The sequence below is a fragment of the Suricata suricatta genome, chromosome 7 (assembly GCF_006229205.1).
Source record: "Suricata suricatta isolate VVHF042 chromosome 7, meerkat_22Aug2017_6uvM2_HiC, whole genome shotgun sequence".
In the NCBI taxonomy this organism is placed as follows: domain Eukaryota; kingdom Metazoa; phylum Chordata; class Mammalia; order Carnivora; family Herpestidae; genus Suricata; species Suricata suricatta.
In genome coordinates, this window is record NC_043706.1 from 71,860,010 (window position 1) to 71,887,214 (window position 27,205).

The 27,205-nt window shown below is 36.2% G+C and overlaps 1 protein-coding gene across 1 annotated transcript in view; it reads right to left on the reverse strand.

Moving 5' to 3' along the window:
* The window catches only part of ME1 (malic enzyme 1), a 182,782-nt gene extending 155,589 nt beyond the window's left edge, over positions 1-27,193 (reverse strand). Inside the window, exons 1-2 of the mRNA XM_029945152.1 lie at positions 27,090-27,193; positions 167-300 (exon numbers count right to left, since the gene is read on the reverse strand). Coding sequence (XP_029801012.1) covers positions 167-300; positions 27,090-27,167 — 212 coding nt within the window. The 5' untranslated portion in view covers positions 27,168-27,193. The remainder of the gene's footprint in view (positions 1-166; positions 301-27,089) is intronic.
* Between the last annotated feature and the right edge of the window lie 12 nt (positions 27,194-27,205).

A 27,205-nucleotide genomic window follows, 5' to 3' on the forward strand; every position in this document is an offset into this window, starting at 1 on the left:
CTGAGGTTAAATATTTTTAAAACATCATTGTATTTCTAGGCAAATTCTTCTCAAACTTGACTACTCCATCCAAATCCACTAAATATATTAACTTCCTCATCTAATAAAAAATAAAGTAGACAACTGCCTAAGAGAAATATAAAAATCATCTTCTGGGATATATTACCTGTCAAAGTCAGAGGTCAGACGCTCAAAATTTTTAATTACTCTAAGAACTTGGATATCCTGACTGATGAAGCAAGGTGGCAACAATCCATGAATATTCAACTGTTGTCTCTCTTCCAGGGTAAAAGCCAAGTCCTATGGAGAAAAAAAAGCAATAATTTGAAGAGAATAATAACCAAAAACTATAGATATACACACACATAAAATCCAATAAATATATGGAATTAAAAGTCAGAAGATCTGGTATTGCCTATATAAGGCCATTGTGTAATCTCTCAATACCTCAGTTTCCTCATATTTAAATATTAGAGTACTATAATATTTTCAGATCTGTGTCATTCATATTTGAGGTTTGAAATTAGATAATGGAGAAAGATGGAAGATATGCAAATGGAAGATATAAATATTATTACTGTCATTAGATATATAAATGAATAGGAGTTACAAGAAATTTTTAAATTATGAACATGAGTAGACCACCTATGACCTGCTGTTCCTCCCCCTATAAAACAGATCAGGAAATGCCTTATATATGATTGAGGTACCTAACATTGCTCCCCCGAACAATTGCTTACTATTCTTATTACATTTCTAGCTACACAAAATTTCTCACCATTGCCTAAACATACCACACCTTTGCATTCTTTCATGATACCACACACAACAATTTTTCTCTGCTTCTCTGACCTTCCAGCCTGATCTTAAATGCTCCCTCCTCTTTAAAGCCTCTCTAAAGCCTTTCCAGACTCACCAGTATATCCATTAGGATCCTATTATTATACTATGTTATCTGTTTACATGAACACTGACTGTATAAAATGTGAGGCTCAAAATAAGCAACAAAATATAACTGATGGGCTGATACAAAAACCCTGAATGGAATGAAGAGATTTGCTGGAATATAATAAGAGGAGAAACAGTAGCAGAGGAACCCCAGTAGTCGTTAATCTGGAAGAACGGAATGAGCAGTTCCCCTGGAGATGACTCTTCCCTGAGCTATTGAAGCCCAAGACAGTTCTTTGACTACACTGACAACTGTGTCTCTGTGTCTGGCAAAAGTGCACCAGCATGATTATGGTTGGGTTCGCTCATTATGAACACTACTGATGCCACTACTGACAGCCTGTACCAATGACTTTGTAATGGGTGATTCTTTTTTTTTTAAGTTTTTATTTATTTTTGAGAGAGAGAGAGAGAGAGAGAGAGAGAGAGAGATAACGTGAGCAGGGGAGGGTCAGAGAGAGGGAGACATAGAATCCAAAGACAGGCTCCAGGTTCTGAGCTGTCAGCACAGAGCCGGACATGGGGCTCGAACCCACAAACTGTGAGACCATGATCTGAGCCAAAGACGATTAACCAACTGAGCCACCCAGGCGCCCCTGTAACGGGTGATTCTACAGCCATCCTCTTCTAGCCCTGAAAGTTTCTTGCAATGGTAGAATAGTTATTCCTAAGTCTTTAGGAGATTTATTACTCAGGGAAAAAGACAATTTGGTTCATCCCTGAGGTAGAGGACAGATCCTGATTGTTGAGAAATGAACACCTCAAACCTCAGAAAGTGGGTGAAGGAGGTTAACAGATGAGCAACTCTCTTTCTTCTAATTTTTTTATATGGATAGGCCCATTTATTCATGTCACTGATGAAAAGGCTTACATTTAATTCAATTCCTGGGTCAGGGGACAGACTGAAGAAAGTGAAATAGATTAGCCCACTGAATGATGCCTAGTGGATCTCTCTAAGTTGCCTGCAAGGGTTAGCTGGGAGTGATGGCTCCAGAACCTCCAAGCATGAGAAGCTGTATACAATCTTGACTTCTCAGGAGGTTTCCAAGTACATCGGCACAGCTGGTGTCCAGTTTCCAGATATTTTTCTCCACTAGCAGCCACTCTTAGGACTGCAAGTGCCCCAATTGTTATATGTTCAGTTGAGGGTCCTCTGGAGCTATTTTGTTCCCCAGAGGCTGGATGGACCCTTTCCTAATGATAATTCATAGTGTTCAGCTGAGCCTGGCCCAAACACTCTCTCCTGGATGACTAGAGAACAGCAGGCAGTGCAGCCTACAGTCCTTTGCCTAGGAGTTCCAGTAGACACCAGGAGACATGTGGTATTGCTGGAACCTTCTGTATGCCATTTTCTTTTTTATCTGTGGTTTGTGTCCCCAACCACAATAAACTCCATTAGGTCAGGATTTTGTATGTTTTTTTCTTTTTTTTCACTGCTTCATTCTTAGTGGGTAGAAAAGTACCTAGAACTAATACCTGAATTAGCAAGGTCAGATGATATAAAATCAATGTGCAGAAATCTGCTGGATGCCTATACACCAATAACAAAGCAGCAGAGACAGAAATCAAGGAATTGATCCCATTTCTAACTGCACCAAAAACAGTAAGACACCTAGGAATAAACCTAACCAAAGAGGTAAAAGATCTGTACTCTGAAAACTATAGAAGACTTATGGAAGAAATTGAAGAGGACACGAAGAAATGGAAAAGCATTCCATGCTCATGGATTGGCAGAACAAATATTGTTAAAATGTCTATACTGCCCAAAACAATCTACACATTTAATGCAATCCCTATCAAAATACCATCAGCATTTTTCACAGAGCTACAACAAACGAGCCCAAAATTTGTATGGAATCACAAAAGATCCCAAATAGCCAAAGCAACCCTGAAAAAGAAAAACAAAACTGGAGGCATCATGATTCTGGATTTCAAGATATATTACAAAGCCATAAAGATAGTATGGTACTGACACAAAAACAGATACATACATCAATGAAACGAAACAGAAAACCTAGAAATAGACCCCAAAATATATGGTCAACTAATCTTTGACAAAGCAGGAAAGAATATCCAATGGAAAAAAGACAGTCTCGTCAACAAATGGTGTTGATAAAACTGGATGGCAACACCTTCCCAAAGAAGACATCCAGATGGCTAAAAGACACATGACGTGAAAAGATGCTCAACATCACTCATCATCAGAGAAATACAAATCAAAACCATGATGAGATACCACCTTACATCTGTCCAAATGATTAAAATTAACAACACAAGAAATGAGAGGTGTTGGCAAGGATGTGGATAGAGGGTAACCTTGCACTATTGCCGGGGATACAAACTGGTGCAGCCGCTCTAGAGAACAGTATGGAGGTTCCTCAAGAAAATAAAAATAGAACTACCCTGTGATCCAGCAATTGCACAATTAAGTATCTACCCAAAGGATATATAAATACAGATTCAAATTGGTACATGCACCCCAATGTTTATAGCAGTTTCCAAACCATGGGAAGAGCCCAAATGTCCATCCAGTGATGAATGGATAAAGATGTGGTATGCATGTATGTACACACACAGACACACACACATGCACACAATGAATTATTACTCAGCCACCAAAATGAATGAAATCTTGCCATTTGCAACAACACGAATAGAGACAGAATGTATTGTGCTAAGTGAAATAAGTCAGAGAAATACAAGTATCATAGGATTTTACTTATCTGTGGAATTTAACACATGGAAAGATGGGGGAGCGGGGAAGAGAAGAGAGGGAAAGAAACCACAAGAGACTCTTAGTGATACAGAACAAAGTGGGGAGCTGCTGGAGGGGAGGAGGGGAGGGGATGGGCTAGATGGCTGATGGGTACCAAGGAGGGCACTTATTGTGATGAGCACTGGGTATTATATGTAAGTAAGGAATCACTAAATTCTACTCCTAAAACCAATATTGCACTGTATGCTAACTAAAATCAATTAAATTTCATTAAAATAAATTAAATAATTAATTAAAATTTAAATAAAATAAATAAATGTTAAAAGTATCTGATGTAACTGAGATTCAGCAATTTGCTACATAAACAATGGAAAGCTTTAAATATTCAACTTCTGAGAAATATTAAACATTTTAAAAACAGTATAATTGCTGCTCAGGAAATTGATTAGCATATAAATTCTGGTAAAATTAAGTTTAAAATGAAAAGCAATCAGTAAGGGATACTGTGTAAAAAACATAATTGTAAAATGGAAAGCATATTTCACTTGTTAGAGACATAACTTGGAAGACTCATCCTTTAAAACATGTCATGAATAACTAACTCTTTAGAATAAAACAGAATTATGTACAGTAATGTAATTTAAAAAGAAAAAATTCAATAAATTTTTCTCTTGTTCAAAATCAAAAATTTGGAAGTTAAAAATGGGAAAAAGCTAGAGTAAAACTAAGTCTCAAAAATACATGAACATATAGAGAATCAGTAAATTTCTAAAAATTATGCTTTGAAAATATGCCTCCAAAACAAGAATCAAAATTATCAATATTCTGAGAATAAGACTTATTACCAGAAGTACTAACATATGCTCCTGTGTTCAGTTAATAATGGCACTTAATCATTTATTGGTATATTAGGCAGTATTTTTACATAAATTTTCCAATGTCGGTCTGACCTAACAGGTCTCCCGTATTGTATGCGATGTGAATGACAATGCCAGCTGGCTACTTTCTGATATCCTTTGATGTTTAGTAACCATAAACTCCGGTATACTGTTAACCAAATATTCTATGGCATAACAGTGTCAATTCAACTTTGAAACAACAACAACCAAAACCAAAACAAAACAAGAAAACTATGGCTTAAAAATTGGGGGAACTGGTCCAAGTCCTATGATTGGGTTCATATCCTATTGCTACCCTTTATGAATTAAAAAAAAATTTAATGTAGAAGCAGACAAATCTTAAAATACCTGAAAATTCAAAATTATATATGCCATGATTTTGTTTAAACTGCAGTTTTTAAGAATGACACATCAAGGTGATTCCTACCAACCAGCAGCTTCCCAGAAAGTATGCAAACAGTAAGTGGAATTCTGAACCATCTAATAATCCCGGCTCTATGTTTCATTTTTTTCATACTAACAGACACATATTCATATACAGTTTGTATAAATTACAAACAGTAGCTTAATACATTCTCCTTATTAAATGCTAGCTTAATACAGTGAAACACTACCTTAATGCATTCTCCTTATTAAAAGCTGATGTAACAAATATCTACTTCAAAGAATTTTTACCTTACGGTTTTGCTGTGGGGCCTATCCAACAAAGGACAGTGTATCCAAAGTATACATGCAGCTTCTAACTTCCATTTGATTTCTACTGAGTCTTTCATGTAGTTAAAAAGTTTAGACGCCTATACATATATTAGGTTTCCAGACCACCTGTAATTCTAATTGCCTGAAAGTGTTCTCATTCACCTAAGGTTCAACCCTGGTTTTCTCATTTTCGGTCTTTCTTTTACTTTCTCTACTCCTTAAGAAACCTTTTGGACGAGATCCCTAGACAGCAGAATGGTATGCTGTTTCACTGCTGAGGAGAGTGCACAGGACAACTATTCTTCTGGACTCTACTAATTGATCTATGTATATCTTCTTGAGAAAACTGAGACCGTCGAACAGAAATGAAAACAAAATTCCTAGCATCACAAGAGACTTCTATTAAAAACTGTGCTTGCATGGTAACTGAGAAAGAAACTTTTTCCTAAGTAATTTATCAGAAACTATTACCATAAAAACAGAAAAGATACATTCTGAATTCTGCACTAACCTTCTTTAATATTTGAACGTCAGCAATTTGCCTTGGTTTTTCCTGAATAAGGACTCAATGTAATCAAGCAGAACGGCAAAAAGGAAAACACTTTAGATTGTGTCTAAATCACAAATATCTTTAACTAATCTATGTATGTACAATTCACTATAAAATGTATTTATTGTAAAGGTTTGTTTTTATTATTTATTATTCTTAAATAAAGAGATCAAAGTGAGCTGTAGCTTTAAATGTTAATATTTTCAACTATGTATTAACATAGTTTATACACATACTTTATAACTACAGAAAGAGAAGTGATACTAATTTGTCCTGGACACATTCTACTGAACGGTTTCTTCCCCCAGATCTTCCAAAGTGCCAAATACTGTTTTTTTGAAATTGACTTATTTAATTGTAATTGACAACATATATAATGACTTCTAGAATTATTTTGGTGGTACACAACCTTACTTCTTCAAAACCAACCAGCCAGATAGAATACGCATTTCCAAGGTAAAGGTTTTAAATGATTATTTTGAATACATTCATCTGTGCAACCAAATGCTCTAGTGATAGTCTCCTTTAAGAGGCAGAAAATCAATTAGCTAAAACCAATAATATATTAACAACAGCTTTTTTAAGAAAACATTGGGTTTTATTACATAGCAATTAATTTTTACTGATCTGATGTAAAGTCATTTAAACTGGCATAGGTAATGACTACAAAAATCTATCTAAAATATACTTGGCCCCAGGAACACTAAAATTTACAGCAAAATACCATAACCATAACACCTAAAAATCATTTCATCTAGGTATTTTAAGATATAAGCAAGTATAACTATTTTGTAGTTTAGTGACATGTTTGCTTAATTAATAATAAAAATAAAAAAGAGAACACTTCTACCTAAGAGAGCCAATGAATTTTTAAAATATTGGACGAGAGGTTTAACTAAATAGTTTAAGTATTTCTCACTTAAAAATCAGTTACTAATCTTTATATATCTCGTGTAAGCCTAAGAAATTATTAACCATCAGTAGCAATACTAAATTTTCCAAACATAGCTCTTAAAATTATTAGTAAGATTTTAAAATTTGGGGTACCTGGATGGCTCAGTCCTTTAAGCGTCAGACTCTTGTTTCAGCTCAGGTCATGATCTCACAATTGGTGTGATCAAGCCCCACACAGGGCTCTGCACTGACAGCACACAGCCTGGTTGGGATTCTCTTTCTCTCCCTCTCTCTCTGCCCCTCTCCGACACACACACACACACACACACACACACACACACACACACACACACAAACACACGCACTCACATACATCCTCTCTCTCTCTCTCTCTAAATAAGTAAATATTTTTTTTAAAATTTTTTAATTCTTTCAGCAAGATGGAGGCTGTTGTCCCCAAGGAAGTTTTAAGGTAAATTTCACAAAGTCACCAAATCAGAAAACATTCGTTGTTAAGTAACCAGACTGGTAATTCTCAATAAACTGCTGAAGCTACAAATGCACACAAATGATGTAAGGGGGGAAAAAAAAGCCAGATCTCAGATTTTTGGATTGAACTATATATGAATAATCCAAACCAAAAGGGTAATACCTAGGCATATCTAGATATAGATATATATATTCTTACAGTGAACCAAAAATATCAGGATTACAAGGTAATCACTATTGTGCCTTTGTTTGGTTTTTTCTTTTTTTAAATGTTTATTAATTTATTTTGAGAAAGAGAGAGTATATGGGGGGGGGACCCCAAGCAGACTCTACACTGTCAGAGCAGAGCCTGATGTGGGGTTCAGTCTCACAAACCCTGAGATCATGACGTGCGCCAAAATCAACAGTCAGATGCTTAACCTACTGAGACACCCAGGTGCCCCTGTGTTTGTTTCTTAATTCCTTGAGCTAATCGAAGAATCTATAAAGTATAAAAATTAGACGGCAATTCAACACATTAAATTAACACAAGAATTTGTACATGTCCCTTGCCTGTTCCTGAATGAGGATGATCTTCAAGAAGGCCTTTCCTCCTCCTCTCTGAATTAGTGAGATGTCCTCCAAAGTATTCCTATAACACGATGTACTTCTATCATGGAATTTCATACTCCATTATTTCTGCTGAAGCACTGTTTTACCCTGCCCAAGGTCCAGGTGCTTCTGGAGAACAGGAACTGTGATATTCATATTTGAATAGTACCTGATAAAATGTCAAGATGAAGCAGGGCCTCAATAAGTTTTACAACAAGATTACACCCTGATAAACCCATCATAAATTAAAATACCATTAAGTCAAATGCATTTAATACACCTAACCTACCAAACATTATAGCTTAGCTTAACCTACCTTAATGTGCTTAGAACATTTATATTAGCCTACAGCTGGGCAACATTACCTAACACAAAGCCTATTATAGAAAAAAAAATAATAATGAATATCTCTTGTAACTAATTGAATATTGGACTGCATGTGAAAAACAGAATAGTCATATGGGTACAGAATGGTTGTAAGTGTTTTGATTGTTTATCCTCCTGATTATGTGTGGCTGGTTGGGAGCTGATCTTGGTGCCACTGCCTAGTGTCACAAGAGAAGATAAAGCTGTGTATCATTAGCCTAGGAAGAAATCAAAATTCAAAATTCAAAGTAAAGTTCCTACAGAATGCATATCACTTGTGTGCATACCATGTGTGCATGGACCTAATCACAGACCTTCAAGGAATCAGCAAATATAATTCAGGAGTCTTTAAAACATGGGAGTATTTTTTCACTAACTCTGTAAAACTTAGTATTTCCTCCCATCGTAAAAGAAGATAACAAACAAAAGAAATAGTAGTGGTAGTTCCTGTGACTTATCATAAATAGAAATAACATTTTTTATCATATTAAGTTTCTGGCATTTATTTTGAAATATCATGTATGTTTATCATTACTTTTAAATTATAGTAGTTTTAGACCCACAATAAGGTTGTTTTATAATGTGAAAAGGCATGTGAGTTTTGTAACATTGTGTATTCATTCATTTGAAACCACTGCTTTATGAAGGCCAGAGACTGCATTAAATTTCCAAAGGGGACTTTGGTACAAAATATTTTTAAGAACTTTTGCAGATAGCAAAGGAAACAATCAACAAAACAAAAGGCAACCTATGAAATAGGAGAAGATATTTGCAAATAACATATCTGATAAAGAGTTAGTATTCCAAATACATAAACAAGTTATAAAACTCAAACTCAACATTCAACTTATAAAACTGAATACAATTTAAAAATGGGCAGAAAATATGGATAGACATTTTTCCAAAGAAGACATACAAATGGCCAACAGACACATGAAAGGATGCTCACCATCACTTATGATCAAGGAAATGCAAATCAAAACTACAAGAAGATACCACCTCACACCTGTCAGAATGGCTTAAATCAACAACACAAGAAATAACAGGTGTTGTGAAAATGTGGAGAAAAGGGAACCCTCATGCACTGCTGGTCGGAATGCAAACTGGTACACACACTGTGGAAAACAGGTATGAAGGTTCTTCAAAAAGTGAAACATAGAACTGCCCTACCATCCAGAAACTGCACTACTAGATATTTACCCAAAGAATACAAAAATATTAATTCAAAGAGATAGATATATGCACCCCAAGATTTAGAGCAGCATTATCTACAATAGCCAAATTATGGAAACATCCCACGTGTTCAACTGATAAATGGATAAAGAAGATGTGGTGTGTGTGTGTGTGTGTGTGTGTGTGTGTGTGTGTAAAATGAAGTATTACTCAGCCATACAAAAGAATGAAATCTTGCCATTTGCAACGACACGTGTAGAGCTAGAGAGTATAATGCTAAGCCAAATACTTCAGCCAGAGAAGGACAAATACCATATGATTTCATTCATGTGTGGAATTTAAGGAACAAAACAAACAAGCAAAGGGAAAAAGAGAGAGGCAAACCAAAAAAATAGACTTAACTATAGAGAACAAATTCATGGTTACCAGAGGGGAGGCGGGTGGAGATGGGTGAAGTAGGTGACGGGGATTAAGGAGGGCGCTTGCTGTAATGAGCACTGAGTGTTGTATAGAAGTGTTGAATCACTATATTGTACACCGGAAACTAATATTACACTGTATGCCAGCTAACTTGGATTTAAAAAAAAAAAAAAACCTAAAAAAAAGAAGATAAGAACTGTTGCAGAGAACTATGCTTGTTTCCAAAGGAGATATTTCACATATCAACATGATATTCCCAGAAATGCCACAAGATGGCTTTCTTACTTCAGATCCACAGTTGAGATTTTCAGAAATGTTTTGTCTCCTCTTAGTTACTTTATGGAAGTTTGTGAAGCTCACTGAATTGGTCAAGGATCTCCAGAGAAACAGAATGAATAGGGTGTGTGTATAAACATCACATATATGAAGAAATTTATTCTCATGCAATAATGAAAGCTGACAAGTCCCCAGATCTGAAGTTGGCAAGCTGGAGACCCAGGAGAACCAATGGTGTAGTTCTAGCCCAAGCCCAAAGGACTGAGAAATCAGGAGAGCTGACAGTATAGTTACAGTCCAAAGGCCAGCAGCCTTAAGATCCAGGAAGAGCCAGTTTTAATTCAAATCCAAAAGCAGGGGAAAAATCGATGTCCTAGATTGAAGGCATTCAAGCAGGAGGGGTTACTTCTCTCTCACAAGAGGGTCAGCCTTTTTGTCCTATTCAGACTTGCAATTGATTGGATGAGGCCCAACCACATTATGCAGGGAAATCTGATTTACTCAGTCTACCAATTCAAATGTTACTCTCATCCAGAAACACCCTCATGCACACACCCAGAATAATATTTGACCAAATGTCTGGACAGCCAGGGGCCTAGCTAAAATGACACATAAAAGTAATCATCACACCCATCAAGTATTTTCCACCAAATATTTGTTGAGTGAATGCTCATAATGTTTCAAGGCGCTGAGCCAATGAAACAGCGATGTATCAAACATGGTCCACAGCCTCACAAAGCTAACACTGTAGAGAGCTCAACATGAATATCTACACAAATAATTATAAAATAACACTGTGATAAGTACAAGGAAAGAAAAGGGAAGATTTACTATCTAACTTAACTTATGGGCTTACAAAGGAAGCGCTCACTGAGCAGTGATATTAAAATGAGATCTGGAAGCACCTGGGTGGTGCAGTAGGTTAAGCATCCAACTCTTGGTTGCAGCTCAGGTCATGATCTCACACAGTTCATGAGATCTGACAGTGCAGATCCCGCTTGGGATTCTTCCTCTCTCTCTGCCTCTCCCTCACCTGCACTCTGTCTCTCAAAATAAATAAAAACATTAAAAATGAAATGAAATAAAGTAATGTAAAATGAGATATGAAAGAGAAATGGAAGAGCAGGAGTTGACCAGGTGAAAGACTCAGGATGACTGTGCAGGAAACAGCAGGGCACAAACCCCGATGCAGAAAAGCTTGGCTTCTTGAAGAAAGTATGAGGAAGGAAACCTCAACTAAGGGAAGAATGATGAAAAGTGAGCCTGGGGAAGACAGGCAGGATCCAGAGCAGGCAAATCCATGTTAGTCAGGTAAAATAATGGAAGACCTGGTTCTTTGCCTGACTAGTGATGCCATTTCATGGAAATGCTGCAAGTGAGTTAGCAGCGCTCACCTACAATATTTGTTATTCACCCTACTGAGGAATCTCCATCCCACACCTCGCTCACTAAAGAAGGAGAAATCAGGGCTTCAGAACCAGGTTCTGAGCACCAGGCAAATGATAGAAGATTCAACCTGGGCTCAAGATTCTCAATCTGTCCTCCATTCCCTGTATGATTCACATACATACTCCTAATTGCAACCTTTGACTTTGTAACACCAATTCCTAGCTGCCACACGAAGGGCAGACCTGAGTCATGCCCTACAGCAATAACATTCTAACAAGAAAATTAACGTTAAAAAAATATATAAATGTATATGTAAATATATAAATCAGGGGCACCTGAGTGGCTCAGTTGAGTAAGCCTCCAACTTCAGTTCAGGTCATGATCTCACCGGGTTAGTGAGCCCCGCATCTGGCTCTGTGCTGTCAGTACAGCACTTTCAATCCTCTGTCCCCACCCCTGCACTTTTGCCCCTCCCCCACTCACTCACAAACAAATAAACAGAAGTCATACAATATTTCTAGTATATAATGGAAACACATTGAGCTCCAGAAACCACAGTTACCTCAAGAAAAGGGGAACAAGCAAGCTAGGGCACAGAAGTGAGAGGGAGACGAACTTTTTACTTCTTCATATTTTTGCTTTTATACAGTAAATCTGTAAGACTTTTAAAAATACTAAAAACTATTAAGAACCGTTTATTTCAAGCTCCAAGAATAATATAACCATACTTCTTATTTACATTTGCTAAATGTCTATCCTTATGTTTCTGGCAGCTCTGACTAGGGCAGAGACTGCTAACCATTTACTTAACACTGTTCTCCCCTTCTGCAGTAAGAGGACCCTCTATTTTTTGGGTTGGTAATGTATCAGTTAACAAACTAAAATTCCAGACTCCCCTATAGAAAAGGCCCGGCTGATGAGTTCTGAACAATGAATGTGAGTGGAAGGGATGTGTCGGAGGAGGGGAAGGATCCTTAAAAAGAGCTAGCTGACTCCACTGGAAAGTGGCCCTTCTTGTGGTTCTCCCATTTCTTCCAGCAGCCTGCTTGGAATGTACAAATGCTATCTAAGACTGATAGTCAGGACCATGAGTGTTCTGGAAGATGGAAGTGTGGCAATGTTCCTGATGACTCTCTGACCCAGGCCTAGACTGTCTACCTCTGATTTCCTTCATTTATGAGAGAAAAATACACTACATCTTAACCAAATCACTGTTACTTGTTTTTAATGTTGCTGTTCTTGCTGTTATGTGTACCAAAACCAAGTCGTAAATAATAAAGTGGTCATTCCTACACCCCCTAAAGGAAAGAGATTCTCCAACACACACCCAACAACATATTTACCCCACAATGTACAGTGTAACCTGTGGAAAAGTTATAAGCATATTTGAAAGTCAAAACTGAGCTATAAGAAAGTTAGGTCAAGAATTATCCATCACTTACCCATTTGACAAGCTTCTACAGAATATTAACTATATACCAGGTCCTATGAGCAAGTATGTGAAAAGATAAAGCTATGATATAAACCAGCATAACAACCCTACCCACCTCCCCAGAGGAATTTTGAACCTTGTAATTTCTGTAGTATTTTCTCCATCACAGCATAAAGAGAAGCTGAAGTATACAAATACCAACAAGGTGAAGCATGTTTATAAATCCTTAAATTATAGTAATTTCACAAATTAGGTAACGTTCTTATTTTTACATAAACCATTTTCAACAGAATTAAGCTTTATTACTAATATTACTATAGCAAATATGTACCCAGTGAAATAAGGGTGAAATGTGAATATATATTGGAGAGCATATTCCCTGATGTTTGCCCCTCAAACTTAAAACCAAGATAGACTGAGTTTCACACATTCACATCCTAAAAATAAGAATCTGAGGGTTCTGGTTCTGTGCAAGATGGTGCAAGCATACTTTATCTTGTCTCTCCCAATGAATCCAACTATTAACTTTGTACAGAATGCATCAGGTCGCTATATGAAGAATCTGAAAAGTAAATGGCAGCAGAGGAACGGGCGAAGAAGACCTGAATCCCAGGTACCACCAAACCAACAGTGAGTTTCCTGCAGTTTTGTCCTTCAGTACAGCCTGGCTTTTTTTTTTTCCCTCTGTAATCAACTGGCCTTGACTAAAAAGCAACAGAAATCCTAGAAGTGCAACTGAGTGCAAAAAGAGTGCCAAGAAAAGCTTTCTTTTTCTGATCCAAAAATCAGGAAAGGAGACCCTTAAAGGTCACAGAAGAGGTAAATCCACTCTTATTTTCCATTCTCTCTAGCCCCAGCCCCCCCTCCCAGGAATCCCACAGTGGGTGGCAGGAGCATGACCTGAATGCTGCAGAGGTCTAAAATTGTAAGATAGGAAAACTGTTCTTTTTCGGCCAGAGAAGCAATGGTCCCAACATCATGGATTAAACGTATGTTGCATTTTTCTTTGTCTTCCAGTCACTTGGCCCTAAGTGCAAATGCAGATAGAGGAAGTATACTGCAAAGCAAGAAAACTAAAGGTCCAGTTTTCCAGCCAGTGGGCTGGAAAGGAGGGCTCAAGGAGACAGAAAGTATCAGTGAGATCATAGAAAGACGGGAACTCAAGAGAGCAATCCCATAAAGTTGTATATGAAATCCTGCGCTCACTTCTGAGCTATGCATGTAGAGACCTGATATTAAGCAGTCTCCCAAAGGATTTGAGAACTAAACTATGCTGTCAACCACTGTATGGATCCTGCTCTGACCACTGGGCAGTACACATGATGAACAGATCCAAACAGCACTACACAATGGCTTTGGAAATGGAATATTGGAACCACAACCCATAGAACGAGGGTCCAACTTATGAAGTGACCTAACCAGTTTGAATGACTGCAAAAATTAAGAAGAACTGTATTCCCTTTGGGATTTAACCAAAACCTAGAGTCTCATAATATGCAAATGTCCAGGATACACACCAAAAATTACTCAGCATGTGAAGAAACAGGAAAATGTTAACTTTAAAAAGAAAATTAAATCAATAATGAGACAGAGAATGGAGTTATCAAAGATTTAAAAACAGTTATTGTAACCATACCCCAAATCATAAGGGCAAAATCTTTTGAAATGAATGGAAATATATACAGTCTTGGCCAACAAATTAAAGCTATAAGGAACCAAATGGAAATTTTAGAACCAAAAAATAGAATAACTAAAATAAAATATTCATAGGATGGGCTCAAGAACACAATGGAGATACAAGAACAAAGGGTCAGTAAACCTGAAGATGGATCAACCAATCTGAAAAACAAAGGGAAAAAACTGGAAAAGAGAAAGTCAGCCTCAGGGACCTGTGGGACAATACCTAAAAGTCTAACATTTGTATCAACAGAATGCCAAAAGGAGAGGAGAAAGAAAAAATATTTGGAGAAATAATGGCTAAACACTTATCAATTTTGGCAACAGCTGCCAACTTACAAATTCAAGAAGCTCAGCAAACCCGAAGAAGATAATCGAAAAAAATCTAAATCCAGAAAAATTATTTCAAAATGCTGAAAACTAGAAACAAAGAAAACATCTTTAAAGGAGCCAGAGAAAAAAGAATCCACTCATTGCATACATACAACAATCTTGAATGACTGCAGGTTTCTCATCAGAAACAAGGGGGGCCAGAGAGAAGAGAAACAGCATTTTTAAAGTGCTGAATTCAGGTAAACAACTGTCAACCTCACATTCTATAATTCGTAAAAATACCCTTCTGAAAAGAAAGTGAAATAAAGACATTCTCAGATGAAGGAAAATGAAGATAGTTAGTCTTCAGCAAACCTGATCTAAAAGAACTGCTAAAGGAAATTTTTCAGATGGAAAGGAAATGATCCCTGAGGGTAACCTAAAATGACAAATATCTGGGTAACTATAACAGATTATCCTTTCCCTCTTAAATTATTTAAAATATGTATAACAGTTAAAATCAAAATAACAAACATTACATTAAATTATTACATCAAAACATTTTTTTCATAACAACTCAATAGCAAAACAATCCAATTAAAATGGGCAGAGGATCTGAACAGACATTTTCCCAAAGAAGATACACAGATGGCCAACAGACACATGAAAAGAAGCTGAGTATCAGTAAACATCAGGAAAATGCAAATCAAAACCACAAGATACCACTTCATACCTGTTAGGAGGGCTATTAGAAAAAAACAATAAGAAATGCAAGTATTGGTGAGGATGTGGGAAAAAAGGTTCCTTTTTTTGAGGTTTTTTGAGGTACTTGTTTTTCACACTGTTGGTGGGAATGTAAATAGGTATATCCACTATGGAAAACAGTATGGCGCTTCCTCAAAAAATTAAAAATAGAACTACCATATGATCTAGCAATTCTGCTTCTGGGTTTTTATCAGCAAAACAAAAATATAACACATGAAAATGACATATGCACCCCCACATTCATTGCAGCATTATTTGCAATTGCCAAGATATGGAAACAACCTAAAAGTCCATCAGTGGATGAATGAATAAAGAAAATGTGGTATATATGTATGTGTGTGTATACATACATAAACATATATATAAAATATAATTCAGTCATAATAAAAATGAGGGAAATCTCACTTTTTGCAACAACATGGATGGATCTTGACAGCATTATGCTAAGTGAAATAAAGTCAGAGGAAAACAAACACTGTATATGATCTTACTTACATGTGGAATCTAAAAAGAAAAAACAAAAACAAAAACAAAAAATAAGCTCATAGATACAGAGGAAAGATGGGTGGTTTCCAGAGGTAGAAAGTAGATGGGTAGAGGAAATAAATGAAGGTGTTCAAAGAGTATAAACCTCCAGTTATAAAATAAATAAGTCATAAAGATGAATGTACATACAGCATGGTGAGTACAGTTAATAATGCTGCATTGCATATTTCAAAGTTGCTAAGAGAATCAATGTTAAAAATTCTCATCACAAGCAGAAATTTTTTATAACTATATGGTAACAGATGTTAGCAGGACTTATTGTGGTGATCATACCACAATATATACAAATATCAACTCATTAGGTTGTATACCTGAAGCTAATTTAATGTTACATGTCAATTATATCTCAATTTTTAAAATATGGAGATTAAGTGGATATAATATAACTATAACATAATCAAAGGAAAATAATCAAATGATAATAAGGTATCAACATGCCAATTGAAATAATAAAATGGTCATTTTAAGTAGACTGAAAAGTTATGTATGGAATAACTTATAGCAGTTATATATATAGTTTTATATACATATGTATATATAGTTATATATATAGTACTTACAGCATGTACCAAAACCAAACTATATAAAGATATTGTCAAAAACTCAAAGATAAAATGGAATAAAAATATTCAAACAGGAAAGGGAAAAATAAAGAAATGAAAAACAGAGGGAATAGACACCTAATAATAAAATAGTAGACAGAAACCCAAACATACCAATAACTCCATTAAATGTAAATGGTCTACACACAGAAATTAGGGGCACCTGGGTGACTCAGTCAGTTAAGTGGCTGACTTCGGCTCAGGTCATGATCATATGGTTCGAGGGTTCAAGCCCCACATCGTGCTCTGTGCTGACAGCTAGCTTAGAGCCTGGAGCCTGCTTCAGATTCTGTGTCTCCATCTCTCTCTAACCCTCCCCTGCTCACTCTGTCTCTCTCTGTCTTTCAAAAATAAAAAGCATTAAAAATTTTTTTTAAATAAACACAGAAATTAAAAGAGAGATATCAGCAGAAAATGACAACAGCTACAAGCAAAATTAATTAGATCATTACATTCTTTCACCTACATGTTACTGTAAAGATTGGAAAATGTCAATCATTACCTCTCTGTAGATCACAATTTTCAGCTCTTCTTTTTGACTTCTACCACTGGATCTTTCAAACCAGTAATGTCTCTGTGTTATTTATTAACTTTTGATTCTCAAAGGGAAGTTATAATACTATTTTCCATTTTCCCAATTTCTCAAGTGAATTTTCTCATTATTTAGTAAAACACATTTCCTGAGAAATTTGAGGAATTCCTATATGGAAACAGTTTTTGTACCTTCAGTGTGTCCTGCACTAAGAGAAGTATGTTAAAGTCTGCTAGTATTAGTGTTTATTCCTCTTTGCATGTTATGTAGGGTCTTTTTTATGAGGGCGACTGCTGTATTATTTGGTGCATAGATATTTATTACGTTTTTAACTTTATTCAAAATTGTACTTTTTGGCATTACAAAGAGTATTTTGGGGAGCCTGGGTGGCTCAATCAGTTGAGCATCTGACTTCGGCTCAGGTCATGATCTCACGATTCATGGGTTCAAGTTCCACATTGGGCTCTGTGCTGATAGCTCAGAGCCAGGAGCCTGCTTCAGTTCTGTGTCTCCCTCTCTCTCTACCCCACTCATGCTCTGTTTCTGTCTCAATGATAAATAAAAAACATTAAAAAAAAGAGTATTTTGTCTCACTTAATGCTTTTTGACATAGATTCTACACTGTGTGATGTCAGGTATAAGCCTGATTTCCTCCTGTTTGCATTTTCCCATGTCTTTATTTTTAGTGTTTCTATAACATTTTGGTTTCCATATATCTGTTATCTATAGCATAGTTTGCCTATGCTTTGTAAAACAATCTGAAAATAATTTTATTTAATAGAGGAGTTATTCTCATTTACATTTACTGACATTGATAAAGAATAGATGCAGAAAATGTTCACCTTTAGCCCAGAAGGCTGATCTATGGCATCCATAATTCTGATAAGGATCAAATTCATGCTTGTTACTACATTCTTAAACGATCTCATGACTACCTGGATATCTCACCAATAGTTAATATTGAACTGAATGATAAGCACCAGATAAATCTTGTGAAAGTGGTTTTATGAGTAGAAATTTGAAGAAGATATTTATGATCTAGTACTTCCTGAACATCCCCTATCCCTGAGTACTAAGCATATAACCACCAGCTTCACACAGCAAAAATGTAGCTCTTTCTGTCCATGGGTCCTGTCCCCATGCTACTCAAATAAACTTACTAAGTTGCACAATAAAACATCTCAAGAATTATTTCTTGACCATTACATTCAACAACCCTGCAATATGACCAATATGTTTGCTCTCAATTCTGTCATTATTATGTTATAATCACCATATGTAAAAATTTATAATTTCGAAAAAGTAAAAATTTTAAAGACTAACAAAAATGCTCATGAACCAAGTTGCTGTTTCTACCTGGCTCTGAGAACACAAATAAGGACTTATTGTTTGGTCAACTAACCAAGACTTACAGCTATTTGTAACCATAACATTCTAATAATTTCAAGATTATTGTTTCAAAAGAAAACTCAGTTTGGACATGTAGACAGAAAAACAAAAGGAGGCTGGGCCAGTACCACCAATGCAAACTAGAGCCCCATATGTACAACACTAAGACACAGAAAAGAAAGCTACTTTCTAACAGTGAATGTACTACTAAAGAGAAAGCAGAACTTTCTTAAACTATGGGTTGTGACTCACATTTTTAAAAACTGAAATATAATGAGTACTACTGGAGTATACAAAACACAGCAAAATATTGTATTATGAAATTTTATTTCAATTACAATGTGTTCTAGTTTACTAAGGCTGCCATAACAAAAAGTACCAGACTAAGTAACTAAAACAAGAGAAATTTATTTTCTCACAGTTCTGAAGCGTGGAAGTCCAAGATCAAGATGTTAGTAGGCTTGCTTATATTATGAGACTTTTCTCATTGATTTCTCTCTTTGTGTTCACAAAGTCTTTTCTTTTCTTATAAGGATATCAGCCATACTGAATTAAGGCCCACCCTAAAGACCTGATATTAACTTACTTACCTTTTTAAGGGTATTAACTCTAGGGTGCCTGGGTGGCTCAGTTGGTTAAGCATCCAACTTAGGATCAGGTCATGATATCACGGTTCATGGGTTCGAGCCCCACCTCAGGCTCTGTGATGACAGCTAGCTCAGAGCCTGGAGCCTGCCTTCGGATTCTGTCTCCCTCTCTCTCTCTGACCCTCCCCTGCTCACGCTGTCTCTCTCCTCTCAAAAATAAATTTTTAAAAAAAGGTATTAACTCCAAATACAGTTACATTCTGAGATATTGGCGATAAATCAATACATGACTCTTTGTAGAGCACAATAACTCTATGCATTATACATCAGCCCATAACATTATGCTTATACACTTATTATGTATGTGTACTGTGTCACAATCAAAAAAAGTTTAAAACTATCTTAAAGGACTCTGAATAGACAATTCAAATGTATTAAATATATTCTAAGCTTAAGAGGCCTAGTACTAATATTATAATAGAGTCAGGACTCCTTCAGTCTCCAGATTTCCAGGTCTTCATGAGGCAGTTTAGAATTCAACTACTCCATGAGGTGCCTGGGTGGCTCAGTGGGTTAAGTGGCCAACTTCAGCTCAAGTCATGATCTCAGAGTTTGTGAGTTTGAGCCCCATGTCAGGCTCTGTGCTGACAGCTCAGAGCCTGGAGCCTGCTTTGGATTCTGTCTCCCTCTTTCTCTGACCTTCTCCTGCTCACGCTGAGTCTCTATCCTCAAAAATAAACGTTTAAAAAAATTTAAAAAAAATAATATAACTACTCCATGGATCCTCATAATGCAATTATGAACATTCAGATAAACGTAAATACTTTTGCTGATATTCTTACTCAACATCACCTGATTAAAAAAATAATCCTAGTGCTTTAGGCCTAGGGCTTAATAGTATAAAGCTCTAAGAGTTATATTTCCATGTTTTTGAGACTATTATTCATTATTATATTGACTTCCCAAGCTACCCAAACTATAGAAACTTAAAGCCATACTGTCTCTCCCCTCTCTTTTAACTCAAAAACCTCAAGTATCTGTTTAGTTGATTACTAACTTAGATATATTTTTAAGGACTGAGGGAAAATATTGAGGCTTTAAATTCTCTAAATTCATGTAAGACAACAATAATCATTTGTTTAAAATGTACTATTTTATATACATTAAGCTAAAATCAGGCAAAAATTAATGCATAAGCCATAAAATATTTTAAATATCATTTTAAGAATATAGACATCCACAATTTAGATTTAGGCCCCATGTCTAAGAAAATTTCCTAAACATTTAGGTTGGAAACATTTCCAAATTTGTTCTACTTAATTGTAATGTATTTCATGATTTATTCCGGATCTATATACTGTCAAAGGTGGTTGAATTGGCTCAAAAATATAAAATAATGAAGTAACAAATTAGTCAATCTTGAGTCTACCACAGTATTTGGTCATGTCAATTTAGAAAACCATTGGAAACAGTCAAATATTTGCTTTGTCAGAGTAATTGATTATTTCCAAAGCCAAACAGACTCAAGTAAAAGCTGGTTTCACACCCCTGGAACTTTTAAATTTCCTGTCTCTGCTAATTCACTCCCTCTTCTCCCAACAACTTTAACAAACAAAGCATACCTTTCTCTAACAAGCCATGTTCTTTCATATTTCCAAGACTTTACACACTTTGAACAGAGTACTGAGAAGCAAAGAGCTTCCCTTTTTCTTTACAAATATGTATTTTAACCTATACCTGGCATTCCGTGAAAGGATTTCAAAGGTCTTGTGATATCAGCCAACCTCAGTTATATGAATTTGAGGGTAAAATATAAATCTCTCTCCCCCAAAGATATATTTTTGTTTTTACTATAAAACAAAAAATTTACTATAAAATAAAGAAGAAACATAATCTTGTCATCAAAAATTCAAGGGAAGAGGATTAATACACTAAAAACGGAATTCTTTAGAATTGCTCCAGCTATGAGCTCAGACGTTCCACACCAAAGTACTATATTAATAATTAGTATGTATTAAAGAAAACCTCCTGGTTTTGAATATATAATTTAGCAAAAAAGTAATATTCACTATCTCAAATATTTTCAATATGTGATTGAAGAGGCAAGATAGAAATCATATTACAACAGAAATTTAAGTGCACTCACAACAAGAATCTTATTCGTTGACACATTCTCTGAACCAGAATATTACCTCAAACCTACTGGGTTCTGAACAAACATTTTCTAAATAAACATAAATACATGAATGAAATTATCACTTTATTTTATAAAGATACTAGCTGAGATTAGTTAAGAAAAGCTCACTTAAAATCTCACAGCTGCTAAATGGAAGAATTAGGACTTATGCTTTCTAAATACAATGTCTTAGAACGTACATTCCATTCCATTGCATTTCTCATACTTGCCCAAAAGTTAGAAGGAAATTATAACGTAAAACTCAGAAATCTCAGACTTTCTTCAATATTTCCTATACTCCGTATCACCAGTCTCAAACGTTTTCAGGTCAAACTCATCTTTCTACTCATCCGAGTATATTACTTTGTTTTTGTGCTCCCTGATACTTCCACTTTTGTTTCAAGTGCAGCAAGGTATCAGACAGCTGTGGAGGCATATGGCTACTCATCCACAATACAATTGGCATTTGTATCAGTGGGATTCCACACTAAATATTACATCAGTTTCCCATACTGTTGAGAAAACTCCAGAGAACTGTTGTAAGATAAAAATTTCTGAATGATTCGTTGTGGTATAATTTACATTGAAGAAAAAGAGGAGGTTCAAGGTAACTTTCCTTCATAGCCATGAGACTTATTTGTCTCTTTTCCCTACAACACATCCAACTAGGTCTTAACATGCCAGGACACAAACATTTACAAATGAACTTGCCCAGAAGCTTATTTTTTAGATGGAAAAGTTAATGATGCTGACCAAAACTATGATAAATCACTATCTTAAACTGGATTAAAATGCCAAAATAATAAAAAGTGGTATCTCTTGGAGATTTACTGGTCATGTGTATTAGTTCATCTTAAAGACATGGAAACCATGTAAGCACAATTATGGCAGAACTAGAAATTAGTGTTTTCTACCACTGCTAAAGAAATAAAGTGAACTAATAAATTTAGAACTTAAAAATAAGTGATTTTATTGTGTCTAGAATTTTAATTTTGAAGAGTGATTTATGAAATATTATTAGTCATGTGAAAATTCCTGAGAAAAAATTTGAAATACAACTCATCAGATTCAGAAGGTATCCTTGAAAATCATAAACATTAAACCTTAAATTAGATAAGTGCATATAACACAAAGAGAAGCACCTCACAAATAGTTTAGGCTGTGTAGAGAAAGACATTGAATCTCAGAAGCATGAAGTAGAAGTACTTTCCCAAATACTATGATGAAATCCTACCTGGAATGATAATTTGGGCAAAAGCAAATAGTAAGAATCATACATTAATTATCACCAATGAAAAAAGACCTTATTTCTCTTAAGTTTTCACAATTTTTTAAAATTTGGATCATATCTACTGTTAAGCTTGATTTTATCAAGACTAATCACCCCCTTAATGTTATCTAGTAAGGAATTAAAACTTCATGGATGGTCAGGCTTAAACCAAATTCCAACTATTCTCCTATATTCCATTATACATTATATAATGTATAGTCAACTGAGCTTTAGACTTCAGTGTGAATTTAATTTCAAGAAAGTATAATTAAAAGGATATAAATGTCTTAATGCACAATCACTCTAAAAGCTTCTTGCTTTACAGAAAACAATATCCAATGGAATAAAGAGAGTTTCTTCAGCCAACAGTGCTGGGAAAACTGGACAGCGACATGCAGAATAATGAACCTGGACCATTTTCTAACACCAGACACAAAAATAAACTCAAATTGAAAGAAAGACCTAAACGTAAGATAAGAAGCCATCAAAATCCTGGAGGAGAAAGAAGGCAAAAACCTCTTTGACCTTGGCCACAGCAACTTCTTACTCAACAAGTCTCTGGAGGCCAGGGAAACAAAACCAAAAATGTACCTCATCAAAATAAAAAGCTTCTGCTCAGCAAAGGAAACAATCAGCAAAACTAAAAGGCAACCAATGAATTGAGAGAAGATATCTGCAAATGACATATCAGATAAGGGGTTAGTATCTAAAATCTATAAAGAACTTATCAAATTCAACACCCAAAATATAAGTAATCCAGTGAAGAAATGGGCAAAAGAGATGAATAGACACTTCTCCAAAGAAGACATCCAAATGGCCAACCAACACATGCAAAAATGCTCAACATCACTCATCATCTGGGAAATACAAAATCAAAACCACAATGAGATACTACCTCACCTGTAAGAATGGCTAATATTAACAACTCAGACAACAGATGTTGGTAAGGATGCAGGGAAAGAGAATCTTCCTTGCACTGCTGGTGGGAATGCAAACTTGTGCAGCCACTCTGGAAAACAGTATGAAAGCTCCTCAAAACATTAAAAGTAAAACTACTCTATGACCCAGCAATTGCACTACTAGGTGTTTATCCAAGGGATACAGGTGTGCTGATTCAAAGAGGCACATGTATCCAAATGTTTACAGAAGCACTATCGACAGTAGTCAAAGTATGTAAAGAGCACAAATGTCCATGGACAAATGAACGGATAAAGATGTGGTATATAAAGACAATGGAGTATTATTTGGCAATCAAAAAGAATGAAATCTTGCCATTTGCAACTACATGGATGGAACTAGAGAGTATTATGCAAGCCAAATTAGTCAGTCAGAGAAAGACATGTATCTTATGACTTCACCCATTTGAGGACTTTAAGATACAAAACAGATGAACATATGGGAAGGAAAGCAAAAATAATATAAAAACAAGGAAGGGGACAAAACGTAAGAGGCTCTTTAAATACAGAGAACAGAGGGTTGCTGGAGGGGTTATGGGGGTGCGGCGTGGGCTAAATGGTAAGGGACATTAAGGAATCTACTCCTGAAATCATTGTTGCACTGTATGCTAACTAACTGGGATGTAAATTGAAAAGTAAATAAATTATAAAAAGGAAAAAAAGAAAAACAAAAATAAATAAATAAATAAATAAAAGCTTATTGCTTTAAAAGCTGAGTACTGTTGAAAAGAAAAAAGAAATAAAAACATGGCTCATTTGTTCATGAAACACTTATTTAAAGCGCACTGAGCAAAATTCTGTACTATGATTTCTGCCCTATGACAATCAAAGTAAGAAAAAAATACAACGCAGTGAATACAATATGACATGATACATCTGAATACACAAAAACAGAGGTGTTAAGTAATGATAGTAGGACTAAGATAATTAGGAATGTCTTCCCTAGAGAGATCATTATTAAATCAATTAATGCCATTTTAATTGTAGGAAATTAGACATACACAAAAAGGAGAGTATTAAGAGATCCAGCAAACATATTTCAAGTGGAAGACTAAATTGGGGGACTAATGAGATCAATTTGGAGAAGACGGTAAACCTGAAAAGACTGATTTTACATTCAACGTTATAGGAACTATTATAAATACCTGGATGACAGAAGAATAAAGTGAAGAAAACACTGACTGATGTAGGTATTGCTCTCATATCTACATGTAGGACAGACTATAATACTGAAAATAAAACCAGTAAAATCATTGCAGTTACCCAAAAGCTGAGGTGATAAAGGTCTGTGTGAATGTGGCTGAAGAAGGCTTCATGTAGCCAGATGACATGCTGGGGTGTTAAGAGCAAGACCTACTAGCCTAGGTTATCACAAATAAACAATAAACATTCTCAGGATACCAGAAAACTTTAAAGCCCAGAGGTCTTGAGTGCAGAGCAGAGCAGAACATCCCACAGCTATGGTTTCAATGGTATATGTAAGGATATTCTGCTACTTCCATGAGGCAACACACAACTGTCGTAGAACCTGGTAAGTAAAGCTTATCCATTAATCTCTCCAGAGTTGGTGAATTAGACTTTTTTTTTAATGTTTATTTATTTTTGAAGGACAGAGAGGCAGAGCATGAGCCAGGGGAGGGACAGAGAGAAAGGGAGACACAATCCGAAGCAGGTTCCAGGCTCTGAGCTGTCAGCACAGAGCCTGAGCCCGGGGCCAAACCCATGAATCAGGGGGATCATGACCTGAGCCGAAGTCGGACTCAACGAACTAAAACGCAGGTGCCCAGGTGAACTAAATTTTAAATCCAATTTCATACTATGCAGAAAATAAAGTTTAATTATAAATTCAAAAATGTGTTCTTCACACATTATGCTGCACCTTTCAACTTGGTGGAAGATCTCTGTGATATTATTGTTGAGTAGGAGTTAATCTTTATAGGTACATAGGAGCCAAAAAGATTTTGAGTAAAGGCATAATAATTACTCTTGCTCAGTGACTGCCTATGCCGTCTACCCACTCCAAACACTCATTCATGGCCATGACTTCAGGGAAATTCAAACAGGTTATACAACTTACGTGGTCCTCCTTAAGTAACAACCCATTATTTGGCTGTATATTACAGGAAGCAGATATACATGAAAGTAACAAATTATTTTGTCACATCAGATTTTACCTTTGTTCTACTGAAAATAGGCCCTAACATGCAGACTAATAAAAAGAAAAAACCTAGCTAATAAATTCATTTTGAAGAAAAAATAAGTAGGAACTATTTACAATTTCTTAATGCTTTATGACCCCAAACACTAAATACCATGTATTTGTAAAAGTTACCTTTCACCACAAATATCAAAAAGAACTCACACCAGCTATAATTTATTAAATAAAAGAAATCACAAATCTTCAAGCCATTAATAATGATGAACAAATCACCAGCAATATGATCAGAAGGTAAGAGTGGGGTCCAGTCCTAATGAAAAAGAGTATCTATCTACCAAAGAGACAACCAAAATGACTAAACATATCTCTGTGCTGACTGATAGCATTTCCCATATCTTAAATAAGGAAATGTCAAAATCAGTTACACACACACACACACACACACAGAAGCAATCTAGACAGAAATTTGGCTATAAAGTAAGTGTGACTGCTTAGGATCTAGATAAGCAAAATTATAAATGAGGTATTTTTCATTTAAGAGAAATATTAGGTGTTTATTCCACATTACCAGTGAAGAAAAAAATGAAACGTTATCTGCATCTGAAAAACAACCTGTATAATCTACAATGAATTCTTGTTATCATAAGAGGTCTTTAAAAAATGTTTTTAATTCCCAGAAGGCCAGATTCAAAAAAATAGAAATGGCTTTACCCACAGCCCCATGTCTATGACAGGGATTTTGTACCAGGCCATGCAAAGTGTCCAAGGCAGAAGCCACCCACCACGCATTCCCAGCCTCTTAATCGTGTCACTCCAGAAGCCAAGAGGCCTTGACTTCTGGCTTGTTAATGTGATCTGAGGCTCTGAGAAGTCATTTCTGTCCAGGATGGACCAGCAGGGCCACTTCTCTCCAAGCAGCGTCCAGGTATTGCCACACTGAATGGAACGAGTAAGTAGGTGGCACATACAGGCTGAGCTGGCAGCCTACCTGCTATCTTCACAGAAACAGTTCACGCACTTAACCTGATACTTTCTTTGATTTGGCTCCTGGAGAAGACAACCCAAAAAGTAAACAAGTTACATCTCCTCCGTTCCCAAAAAGGGATGCCAAGGTGAACCGGCACCGTGCGCCCATTACACTGCTGGGCACACAGCCTACTGCGGAGCCCTTCCATTCTGCCGGCACCCAGGGCCGCTTCCGGTGAGAGAGGACAGGGGGGCGAGGGTAGGTCCCAGACCGAAGGCGACCACTGGACCACCAGGTGGCCCGGCGGACTCACCTTGTTGAGGTGGGGGTTCCGCGTCACGGGGTAGCCGCGCTGGTGGGTGTGGCGGCGGCGGGGGGCTGCGGGCTCCATGGCTGGCGCGCGGGTGGGCGGCGGGGTCGGACAGCGGC